This window comes from Notechis scutatus, chromosome 3 (assembly GCF_049901735.1).
Source record: "Notechis scutatus isolate UNSWTSFEM ecotype Mainland chromosome 3, rNotScu1.2, whole genome shotgun sequence".
Classification (NCBI taxonomy): domain Eukaryota; kingdom Metazoa; phylum Chordata; class Lepidosauria; order Squamata; family Elapidae; genus Notechis; species Notechis scutatus.
The window spans coordinates 186,611,909-186,624,185 of NC_142011.1; the positions used below are offsets into that span (position 1 = coordinate 186,611,909).

At 41.3% G+C, this 12,277-nt stretch overlaps 1 protein-coding gene across 10 annotated transcripts in view; it reads right to left on the reverse strand.

Moving 5' to 3' along the window:
- The window catches only part of UBR5 (ubiquitin protein ligase E3 component n-recognin 5), an 80,242-nt gene that overhangs the window by 18,438 nt on the left and 49,527 nt on the right, over positions 1-12,277 (reverse strand). For all 10 annotated transcript variants that reach the window (XM_087962070.1, XM_026690148.2, XM_026690157.2 and 7 more), the window contains 10 exons: positions 11,158-11,397; positions 9,471-9,594; positions 8,976-9,087; positions 7,777-7,908; positions 4,928-5,185; positions 4,397-4,665; positions 2,919-3,130; positions 2,468-2,698; positions 1,958-2,031; positions 649-821 (listed from right to left, as the gene is read on the reverse strand). In XM_087962070.1, the coding sequence (XP_087818196.1) occupies positions 649-821; positions 1,958-2,031; positions 2,468-2,698; positions 2,919-3,130; positions 4,397-4,665; positions 4,928-5,185; positions 7,777-7,908; positions 8,976-9,087; positions 9,471-9,594; positions 11,158-11,397 (1,825 nt within the window). The remainder of the gene's footprint in view (positions 1-648; positions 822-1,957; positions 2,032-2,467; positions 2,699-2,918; positions 3,131-4,396; positions 4,666-4,927; positions 5,186-7,776; positions 7,909-8,975; positions 9,088-9,470; positions 9,595-11,157; positions 11,398-12,277) is intronic.

Genomic DNA, 12,277 nt, shown 5'->3' on the forward strand with positions numbered 1-12,277 from the left:
AAAGACCCAGGTCCACCCCCTCTTCATCCTAGGGCACGCAGGGAGGAACAGAAAAGGGAGCAACATGAGTTGCATGGCTTACGGGGGAGGAAAGGACCCTGGTTCCCTTCATTAGCTGCAGCTGGGAACACAGTGTTTAAAAAGGGAGATTGCACACAGCAACTTGTTGGAAGCAAATCGTGAGTTATCTTTTACTGTTGAAGCTTATCTGGGTTCTTGGCATCTTTGTTTTGTTGGCCTTTGAAGTCTGCAATTCCTTATCCTGCCCTGTTCAGTTAATTTCTGCAGCGTGGTTTGTGTGGATTTTTATTTAGTTTATATGTACTTCGTTTTTGGACTGAATTTCCTCCACTTAAAGACTGTTTTTGGGAGAGTTTTTTCTCCAACTGAAGGTAACTAGACACTGGGGGCAATGTTGGAGGTAATAAAGGGACTTTCTTACTTAGGCAACTGTGTTGCCTTTGTGCCATGGCCCGGGTCATCACAATACCAGAATGGTGTTCCATATTTCAACAAAAGTACTAGTGAAGTCACAGATCTTTACTTGGGGGGGAAATTTTATGTCACCCAATGTGCTCCTGATCTCTCAACCTGAAAAGGCCAGAACAGCAGTATACACACCAAATAAATGTTCTTAGTCAAGGTTACCTGTAACAGATGAGGCTGGTCTGCCAGAGGGATGGCCTCAGCTAGAGGAACTTCAAAAGGATTAGGTGGAATACAGCCTAAGAATGTCATAGAATCTGATCGCCGGAAGAATGGATGATTTTGGCCTGTTTCAGCTGGAAGGGAGTCCTCATCCTTGTCATTAAGTGTAGTACCTGGAAAGCAGAAATGTGGAGGGAAACAATTCAATTTTGGAATACTTGGAAATAACTAATTATTAATATTTTGTAATCATCAATCGATGATACTACATTACTATTTTGATATGAAGTTCTCTTTCTTCTTGCATTTCTTTACCATTTCCATGCAAAAAATTTCTGTTAGGCATAAATTTCTTCTAGATAATTTCCTTCCTTTTTCAAACACAAAGGATGGTTTGAACACACAACAGCATTCCCAGCAGGCACAACTATCAAGATCTTATTTCTTTTTATACTGAACTCATACCTCTCAGGTGACAAATTGATATTATTATTTCTAGCAAATTATTACTTCTAACTGATACTCAACTGAGCTCTTCAAATTCTAAAAGGAGAGAGGCTCAATTAAGAATATGAATGCTGATCACATAGGAAGACCTTGGAATATAGAAAAATGTGTGAACATTGGAGTCAAGGTAATTGAATTTCCAAAGATCTGGCTTAATCCACCAGAACTTCCAATTTCCTGTATTTTAAGTGAAGAAACACTCTGCATGACCAAGCAGAACTTAAGCCTAAAGTTATTCCCATCATGCTCTGCAAAATTAATTTTTCTGAAAGAAAGATAGTCATGGCGCATAGTAAGATGCTCATCCATGCATATTAATATGATTCTTTCCAAAAGGGAAAAAAAATCCAAACCAGTAAATGAGGATGTAGGAGACAACAATCTTCCATTGCTACTTTAAAGCCAGATATCTGGAAATTACCTACAGTTGCTAAATGATAAAGTGTCAGTCTGTATTTGCGCAAAACATCCCATATAGAAATACTTAATATACTTCTTTTTTCACTAAAGGTGTTTTTTCCTTTAGTGAAACAACATAATTTGCTTCACTACATTAATATGTCTCTATACTTATGTAAAAATGACAATATATTATGAGATGCTTTTATTCTTGAAATGTAATTCTACTATGCTAAATGGAATTATTAAATTATTTCCAAAACCAATTTATTTTATTTATTTCTAAAAATAATTCATTAATTTTAATAATAAAATTCTTAAGCCTCAAAACAAATCCTTAAGCCATGTGAGGCATAATTAAGTCTCCATTCATTTTTTCTCCCCAAACCATATAAATACTAACTTTGATTCGTATCATCATCATTTTCATGTTCAGAATCCTCATTGTCCAGGCCAAGTTCCAAAAGCTCCCGAGTCCTAAAAAACGGATACCATTTTAGCTAGCTTAGAGTAAAATTCAGCAAGCTCTATCAGATCTCTCTTGTAGCAACTTAGAACAATAAATCCCAAAAAATCAGTATTTCAAAGATTTGATTGGCCATAGTTGTTAGAAAATGGATTACAACTGTAACTAAGAATCCCAGGAAGTATTCCACCTTCAAATGAAAAACCTCTGTATAAGCAATTTAACATGATACAATTATGATAGTTTCTCAAAATCTTTCGATATAAAGATTTGCAAATTAAGTGCATCTGTTAATCTTATAAAAATATAATTACGTAATTATGTATATCTGCCACAAATGCATGATATCATATCCTAAAACATATATTTAATCTTAAGGAAAGATAGAGGAAGAAATACAACTTGCTGCTGAACTAGATAGTTATCTATGATTGATTTGGTTTCTACCTCTTCCGTTCCAGCTGAGGTGTATCCAAAATTGTTTGCTGGTTCATTGCTTTAATCCAATAAATGAGAGCTTGAAAGACATAGGCTACATGTTTCAGTGAGCAGACATCCAAGACTGGAAGAACATCAGAATGCTCATCATTGTGGGAACGCATCAAGGAGAGGGCGTAATTCAAGAAATCTCCCCTTGCAGACATCATCCCCTGTCGAGCACTGAGAAGTGTGGCACGCCTGCAATTATAAGAAGTAGCACATGTTCTACAATTGCTGGTTGTTGTTTTTTAAAAAAAATCATGGTTAAGTCCAAACAAATATCACTTAGTTTGCATAAATATGACCATACTGTAATAAAAGTTATACGTCTTGAATATAAATTGCTGCTCTGAATTTTTTGGCACAAGCATATTACTTATAGGTGTGGTTTTTTTTAAACATACAATTGTGAACATACCGTCTACCCTCCAAAGTCCTTAGGCTAGCTTCTTCACGTGCTGTCATCCTCTCTCTCCTGGTTGAGTTCTGTGATGCATGAAGAGGATGGTTTGGATGGCCGGGATCTCCAGCAGAGGCAAGTGCAGATCCATAACGTAGCTGAGCTTCAGTGGAGTCCATAATGCTCACCATCCAATTCCAAGTGGGAATCAGTTTGTCTTCAACGTAATTCTAAAAATAATTATTATTGTCTATTTGTTACATACAAATAATATAGGTAGATAATAGATGATAATTTTTCTAATACTATTTCTTTTTACATTTCTGGAAGCACTGAATTGCTTCTCAAATTTTCCTTTTATGAACTTCCTGATTTACAAGCAGACATTTATCATGTTTTTTGCCAACCAAGAAACCAGATATTGGAAAGAGGTATAAGGAATCTCTAACTGGTCTAAATCTGGACCACAGAACCAATCTGAAATCCATGCCAGGCACACACAAGTGCCTCCTGCTAGGATTTTACCCTTTGAAATGCATCAGTAAATGCAAAGTAGCAAAAGAAGAACAATGGCTGGAAATGTTATCGAGCATTCTTTGTTATTCAATCATTCTGACTGAAAGATCTTAAGGCTTAAGCTTCCAGAAGTTTTTAAAATAGGTTTGCAAAACTGGCTGGAGACTGAAATAAACTAAGTAAACTGTAGGTGCTAGAGAGCAGAACCTGGTGCAAGGAAGGTCCCTTAATAATGAGTAGCATATCTTTAGCAGGCTGTCTGATTATCTCCCTATCAGCATGTGTATTTTCCTCTGCACAATTGCAGACCACAGAGACCTGCAATTATTTACACCCAGTCTCCCTTTGATTTCTTTCATCCTGTGCCATTTTGCAGAGCTGAAAAGTAGGAGAGAGAGATACCTTCTAGTTATTTGAACTGGCCAAATGAATAGGCATGTAGGAAGGCTTAGATCGGTGGTTCTCAACCTGTGGGTTGTGACCCCTTTGGGGGTCGAACGACCCTTTCACAGGGGTCATCTAAGACCATCGGAAAACACATAGTTTCGATGGTCTTAGGAACCGAGCCACAATTTTATGGTTGGGGGTCACCACAACATGAGGAACTGTATTAAAGGATCGCGGCATTAGGAAGGTTGAGAACCACTGGCTTAGATTCATGCGTTGTGTGCATGCTTGTGTTCGGGCATATCCATTGCTAGTATGTAGATCCAACCTATTTTGGCAGAGCTTGAGAACATCTTGAAGAACTGTAGGAATTTCTCAGCTATAATGCAGGGAGGAAATTCCTCCCAGTAATTTCAAAACAAGGCAAGATGCATATAGAGCAAATCAGAAAAATAGTAATAACAGGCAAGTAAATAGATTCTGATCAAACGAGTAACTATTTATTGAGAGAAAAGGACTTATGAGTTTGAATGAGAAAAGGACAGATTTTTATGTTTTTTTTTAATATAGCTAGAAAGCATACTCCATCGTACCTGCAAATTCACAGCATCTTGGTATGTCAGCTTCACTGCAGCTGGGATCTGGGAGTATACCAAATGATTGTATTTGGGAATTAGTCCCATAAGGTCTGATATTTGTCGTATCACAATACTATACGCCCTTGCCAAACTGCTTGCAGATGTTAGGTAGCTGCTAGCATTGCTCGCCTCAAGAGCTGCGGCGGCCGCGGCTGCACTGGTACTGATGGTTCCGCTCCGGCGCAGGTTGGATGGATCAATATAAATTAAGCCTGCTGAACTAGCTAAAGGGAGGGAAAATAAAGACCATTGTGGGAAGAATACACAAAAGTAAACCCAAGTATTTATACCAAAGCAGAACCTCCATCTTGTCCTGCTAGTATGTGGCTCTTAAACAACAGAAAGTATCACATGACAGGCAAAAAGACAATTCTGCAAGATCACACCATGTAAAAATTTGCATCTACATTTAAGAACAAAAAAAATTAGTGAATCGGAAAATGTCAGACTAGATTTTTTTTTTTTTAAAGAGCACTTTTGAAATACCTGCTGGAGCAGAGGTACTAGATGGTGCGGTGCTAGTGGTCCTCTGATTCTGGGTGTTGCGTACGGCCCACTGCATGGAGCGGGGAGCCTGGGCTGCACCATTGGCATGAGAGCTGCTGGTTGTTCGCTCTAGTGGCTCATCCAGCATAAAGGTTTCTTGCTCTATATCATCGCTCTGACTGCTGCTGCTGTCTGAATCACTGGTATCATTTGATTGAGAGTCATCCTCAGAAAAAAAGGCTGGTACGCTACTAGCTCCTATGAAAAAAGCATATGCCCAAAAGTCACATGTTTATGAAGGAGCAAATCTTCTAAGGGCAATTTAATGGCTCTTTAAAGCAAAGACAAGCAACTCAATTGAACAATTGAACCTCAATTTCACTAGCCTTAGTATTTTCAATGATATGAGATCACTGTAGTTATAGTCCAACAGCAGGTGAATGCACACTGCCCAACCTCATTTCAACTGATCTACCCTCATTTGCTTCAATTAGATCGGCCTTGTTTGGAAAACTGGACACAAACTCTATTTTTTGCATACCGTACCAAGTACATCATTCACAAGGTTTATTTTTGCATTTATATTCAATTTTCTAGCATAAGGAATATACTAGAGGCATCAGAATATCTTTACACCCTGGATAATACCGTGTTTCTCACAAAATAAGACCGGCCCCTTTTTTTTTTTTTTACCCCCGAAAAGACGGCTAGGCCGTCTTTTCGGGAGTGACTTAATTCGCCCCCCTTGCATCCTCGGGTGGGCTGGGCGGCGACAGCTTGGATGTTGACCTCGGCGTTGGTGGGGCACTTCGTATCAGGAGACCTTCCGCCACTGTTGCTTTCCCTTCTCCCTTGCGGCCGCGGCATTAGAGCAACGCCGCGGCATTTGGCCAAGCCACGTGCGGCCAGTCAGGGCTCCTCCCTGCAACCGGACCCCTGCAGAGACACTTGGCTTCAGGCGCCGCCTTCCCTTTGCCTTCGAAGGTAAAGCCAATTCTTTTAAAAACGACACCCCACTACAACAAAGCCTCCCCTGAGAGGGCAGCCCAACCCCACGTGGGGAGGTGAATCTCCCGGGGCCGCAGCGCAGGATCGGGCCACCTCGGGAGAAGCGCCCAGCCGCCATCCCTGCCTGGCACCGGGCAGAGCGCGGAGAGCTTCGCCTGGGGCGCCCAGTGCAGCTGACAGGCGGGCCCTCCTTCCCGGCAGCAGAGCTCTCACCAAGGCAGTGAGCGCCTCCCCGCCAGACCCTCCGTTCATCCCGCCAGGGCCGCTCCAGAGCCGTGCGGGCTGGGCAGAGCCAGGAAAGCGAGCCGCGGGTGCGCGCCCGCCTGCCAAGCAAAAGAGCCGGGCCGACCTGAGCTTGGCTTCCTTCCCAAGTCCCTCCAGCGCGAACCCAAATGCGCCACCGGGAGAGGCTGCCCGAGGCAGTGATAGCGCCCACCCGTCCACGGACAGGGAGTCGAGGTGATGGCAGCGCTGCTTCCCTGGCCGGCGGAGAGAGCCCGATGCCCCCCGTCCTTTCCACCCCTCGCCCAGCCCGTCCCCGTGCATCTCCAAATGCACTGGCAGCTCCAAACGCTGCAGCGGAACGGGCATCAGGCAGAGGCGCTGACTCGGCGGGGCTCAGCTCGTAGGACGCAGCGCAGGCCGTCGCCTTGCCTCCCTGTCCATGGATGGGTGGGCGCTATCACTGCCTCGGGCGGCCTCTCCTGGTAGCCCCTTCGGGTTCAGGCTGGAGGGACTTGGGAAGGAAGCCAGGCTTGGGTCGGCCCGGCTCTTTCACTTGGCAGGTGGGCGCGCACCCGCAGTTCGCTTTCCCAGCTCTGCACAGCCCACACAGCTCCGGCGCGGTCCTGGTGGGATGAGCGGAGGGCCCGGCAGGGAGGCACTCGCTGCCTTGGCGAGAGCTCTGCCGCCGGGAAGGAGGGCCCGCCTGTCAGCTGTGTTGAGAGCCCCAGGTGAAGCTCTTCGCGCTCTGCCCGGCGCCAGGCAGGGATGGCGGCTGGGTGCTTCTCCCGGGGTGGGCCGAACCTACACTGCGGCCCCGGGAGATTCGCCTCCCCACGTGGGGTTGGGCTGCCCTCTTGGGAAGGGGAGGCTTTGTTGTAGTAGGGTGTCGTTTTTAAAAGAATTGGCTTTACCTTCGAAGGCAAAGAAAGGGAAGGCGGCGACAGGAGCACCTGAAGCCAAGTGTCTGCGCAGGGCTCCAGTTGCAGGGAGGAGCCCTGGCTGGCCACAAATGGCTGCGCCAAACGCCACGACGTTGCTCTAAACGCTGTGGCAGCAAGGGAGAAGGGAAAGCAACGGTGGCAGAAGGTCTCCCGATACGAAGTGCCCCACCAACGCAGGCAGCACCATATCCAGGTATGCAACAAAAGTACTTCCTAACGGCAAGCCCCCCCCCCCCGCCATTTCCCCCCATTTCACATGTTTAATATAGGCCCTAATTTGGGGGGAGGGGCTTAATTTGATTTTATGCCAATAAAACATGCTGGGCCTTCCTATTGGTGGAGACCGTATTGTTGGAGAAACACGGTATGCAGACAAAGTATCTGTCCACTTTTCAAACCATCTAACTTTTTAAGGCATTCAGAGTCTTCAGGGCATCTTTTCACCTTAGATAATATGCAGACAAAACATCTTTCCACTTTTCCAACAATCTAATTTAAAGCAACTCTCTTATTCGGAGTCTTTGGGGCATATATTTACTTTAGATAATATGCAGACAATATATCTCTCACTTTTCAAACATTCTCTCAAACTTAAAAACAACTCTTATCCCAATTTTTTTCGATGTACTGTATTTGGGTAGCCCGGGAAAATGAAGCTGACACAAAACACATTACCTGCTTCTGATCCTGCTGTAGCTGCTGTGACAACACTTCTGCGCCCACTAGCATTATCCTGGTTGCTATGATTACTCTCACTGTCACTCTCAGTTTCTGCTGCCGCCAGTAAATCCAACTCCATATCGCTTCCTAATGGTGCGTATAATGAAATGTACGCAACTTTTTTTAACACTGTATTTTAGATTACAAAATAATTCAGATTTTTTTTAATAAAACTGGTTTAAATCACACCCACTATTTACCATCGCATTGGAAATCTGTATATTCTTCTACCATGTTCCTGCTTCTAACAAAAAGGAGTTCTCTTAGCCCTAGCTGAACAGGCTGGCGATGTGCTGTATAGTAAATATGATTCTTTTCAATGCTTTTGATAGATATACAAGTTGAATTATTATTTGTACCACTTTTATGGTAAAGTAAGATGAACTGCGGACTTTGTTGTGTTAAAATAAAAGATATACGATAAAATACCTATGCAGGAGGAAGTTATTAAGAAAATTATGGACTGTGCTGAAATGAGTAAATTGACATTTGAAATTAGAGAACAAGAAGCTAAACATTTTTATATGATATGGGATTTGTTTTATCAATGGTTGGACAAAAAGACATTGTAATGTAATAGACTAGGCAATTCTGTGATAGAAATTTAATAGACTGATATAAAACATAATATAGATATATATAACCATTGGTTGAAAGTATAACATGAATTTTAAGATAAAATTTGGAATATCTCGATGGAATAAATAGTTTAGTCATGGATGATTTATAACTGATAAATATATAAGCATATGTTAGTTTGACAATGTGAAAATTGATATAAACTGTGAGTAATGACAACAAAAGGATAGCATAAAAGATTCGTAACCAACTGACACACTGTATGTATATAAAATGGAAGATGGTTTTAGGTTTTATGTTTTGTATGTGTATGTTTGTTTTAAAAAAAAATAAAACTCTTTAAAAAAAATAAAAGATATACATTCTACAATCTTTTATTGAAGAACTGAAATCAATATGAAAAGTCAGTTCTTATTAACTTATAATACAACTAATGCAAGGATAATTTATGCTGCACTTTAACACAGACTTGCTCGAAAATAAACCTCAGTGAAAATGTTATGGCATTCTTTGAGTAACCTTGAAGAAGGCCATATCTATGCCTAGTCTCAACCAAAGACAGAGATAAAGCATACCATCTTCATCATGTTCATCATGCTGGCCTTCTGCTTCTGCATTTTCCTCACCATGTTCTTCTTGTTCATCATGGTGATCTTCTTCTCCTGCAACTCCTTCAACTACTTCAACCTGGCATGAAAGAGCATTATATCAAGTCACACATATTATGACCTACAACTTATTGTGCATATAAAACTGCCCTTTATGGATATTTTACATGTGTGCTTTTTATTATGTTCAAGAACTGCCAAACAGATTTTCCCAAAGCAAAGAGAAATGAAATGCACACAACAGGCCATACTGTTCTTTTAAGAGTCCAGGATACTTAGATGTCAACAGAACAATGTTTCTAGTATTTTATATTTCTGTGTACGAAATTAGATGTGTTTATGAAGCACAATTCTATAACTTTACAGGCAAAAGTGCACATGCTTACCAAATTCACATTATTCTAAACCAGTATTTGTTTTGAAATACATACAACATTGTGTATTGAAAATAATTATAATAACCTCTTCCACATCTGCTGACACAATATCATCTTGTTCTTCATCTCTGCCACGAACTGGCTGAGACTGACTGATCCGTCTTTGCTGTGGATTCCTAATGATATAGGAGGACTGTGATTGACTGGAACTGAGAAGAGAAGGGAGAAGAAAGCCTTTTTAAAAATACAAACATAAAGCAATACTCGTAAAAATAATTTTGATATCAAACATGAAACAGATCAATGGAGAAGATTTTCTGTGACTATTTTTATTGCCTGACTGACTTTATATGCCTGCCCAATCTCTGGGGAGTTAAAAAACTGGAAAACACCTTTTAGAAAATTAAAATCAACCCAAGCACTGTTGGAGTGCTTAGCAAACTTCTAATAAAAAACAAGATGGGCTCGTCGTCCCACAAATTCACTCTGTGTCCAGTGGAAGCACCAGGTCTTTAGTGCCATAGCAAAGGCCAGAAGGTTCGGAGGCTAGAAAGTTGGAGTCCTCCAAATCAAACAGGGGTATAATCATTTAATCTCCAAAGAATCTGCTTCTTCTGTTTAGATTACAAAAATTCACTGGTTCCCAAAATGGATTGGGGACTGTGAGCAAATTTGATAGTGAAAGAGTTGCAAATTATTTTTGATAACTGACAGGGTTCCAGTTATGTTCAATCTGATAAAGACATCATTTCCAAAAACTGGTGCCTGCTGAGTCCTCCCTCCAGTGCTCTCATCGTGAAACCACAATAAGAGAGCCAGAGCTGAAGGACTGTCCCAGTCCTCAATTGAACATCTGGGTGTATGTTAAACATCACTCAAACTGCATGTTTCTGTTTGATCCTCCTTTCCAAATAAGAACAAGGAAGCGGAACAAAAGAATGCTATTCTTTGATTTTCTCTCCTTTGCACACTTGGGAGTGTGGGAAAACAAAACCATGTTCTTCTTTCTCAAAAGATAAAAATGAACAAATAGAGAAGAAAACTTGTGGCACTTTTCTAAGCACTGGGTCTCTGGATAAGGTATCTTGGTGAAATCAACTCCAATGTAGCTTGGAAGAGTGGCAAGGGTCAATTAGGTTGGCAGGCTGTTCTACCAGGCAAGTTCTGAAAAGCCTTTTTGGATCCAGTTTTGGAGCTAAGGAAGCAGTATAAGTGAACAGCAACAACCATGGCCTGGGTTTCTTTTTTGCAGCAGTCATTAAGCAAACCAGTGGTTCACTATGGACCCGTTTTGCCAAAAACTGTATGAAAATGCCAGCTTTCAGCAAAACTGTCGTAAAATGCAGGTAGGTGATGGCAGGCGGCTGTGAACAACCCTAAATGTGTGCCAGTTGCCGAGTGCCCCATGTGGATTCATGTGACCAGGGGAAGCATTGGAACTGAGTCTTAAGCACCCCAGGGAAGCCCATCGTAATTTCAAGCAGTCACTAAGTGACAGGTCAAAAGTTGAGGATTACTTGTGGGATCCTCAGCTATGCTGTCCTTCTAAAATATATAGAAACTCATCATTTTGGATTCTTTTTATTTATATCACACTGGTGAACCAAGTCTTTTATTGGCTGCTTGTATGTGTTTATACAGGGTTTGGGGGGTGGGGTTGTCATTTGTTACTTTAAAGTAAACTCACCTGTACCAAAGACAACCTGACAAAGAGCATATGGCATTGCATTTAGAAGAATGTAATCATAATAAGCTACGTGCTGGACATTTACCTGCTGGACTGGTCAGAAGATGGCCGTGGAGGAAGAGGTTCTACTGAGAACAGCTCTTCACTGCCTTGCATGGCATCTATACTTGTGCTTGCCAATGTAAAAGGTGCTGTAGGACGTGCAATACCCATCCTAACTGGGATAATGAGGGACTCTGCTACATTGCATAATTCCTCTACAGCATAAGGTAATAAAGCTTGGAATACACGCTTACATTTTCCAATCGGCTGCGGAATAAAGTTGCTGGAAAAGAATTGGGAAAGGGAAAATGAAGGAGTCTTAATTCCAAAGGGACCAAAATATAAAAGATGCATAAATCGAGACTGTTCTTATTGAATGCTTTTGCTACCCATGTAATTACAGCAATTTCTCCTTACATTCAGTCCATGGTCAAGCTGTATCTCATCCCACAATGCTGCAAAAAAAAAAACTTTTGAAGAAAAAAATGTGTCAAAGTTCTGATCAGGTCTCAGAACTACTGAACTGTTCTCACATTATCCAGAATTAATTAGTATCCAGCATTCTGTTTCCCAAATTAGTCATTTCTCTTGTTCTAATTAAATAAACTTCTCCCTTCTTAAATTCTGGCTTCCTGCTTACTCCAGTGTGATTCCTCATCCTTATTTAAATCTCTTTATGACTTTGCTCCATATCTCCTTTTCTGCATTGCTATATCTTGATAGATCACTCAATTATGTCTTTTGCTTCTCCAAATCCATGATTCTTCCTCACAACAATCCTTAATTACTCCCTTGCTGTATCCAATATGCTAGTATATCATTATCTTGCTGTTATCTTTCAAACTCTTGCAAAAATCCACCTGTGACACATTTTGCAAAATTGTTGTTATTTTGTTAGTAGATAAATCTAGGAATATAGAACTAAAATAATTCCTTATTCTTTACCCAATTACCCTTGTCTATTTTTCTTCAATAGTAAACTTGGTCCCAGGAACCTATCTATCCGACTATGTGATCCCCATGAAAAATGAAAAGCAGTAAGAATAGCAAAACATTTAAATAAAATATGTCTTCCTGTCTCAATTCAATCCTACGGAGCAGTTTGTTCAGCTCTTGTTAAAAAGATGGATAGTTTCTCCAATGCACGTACCCACAGATCTGAC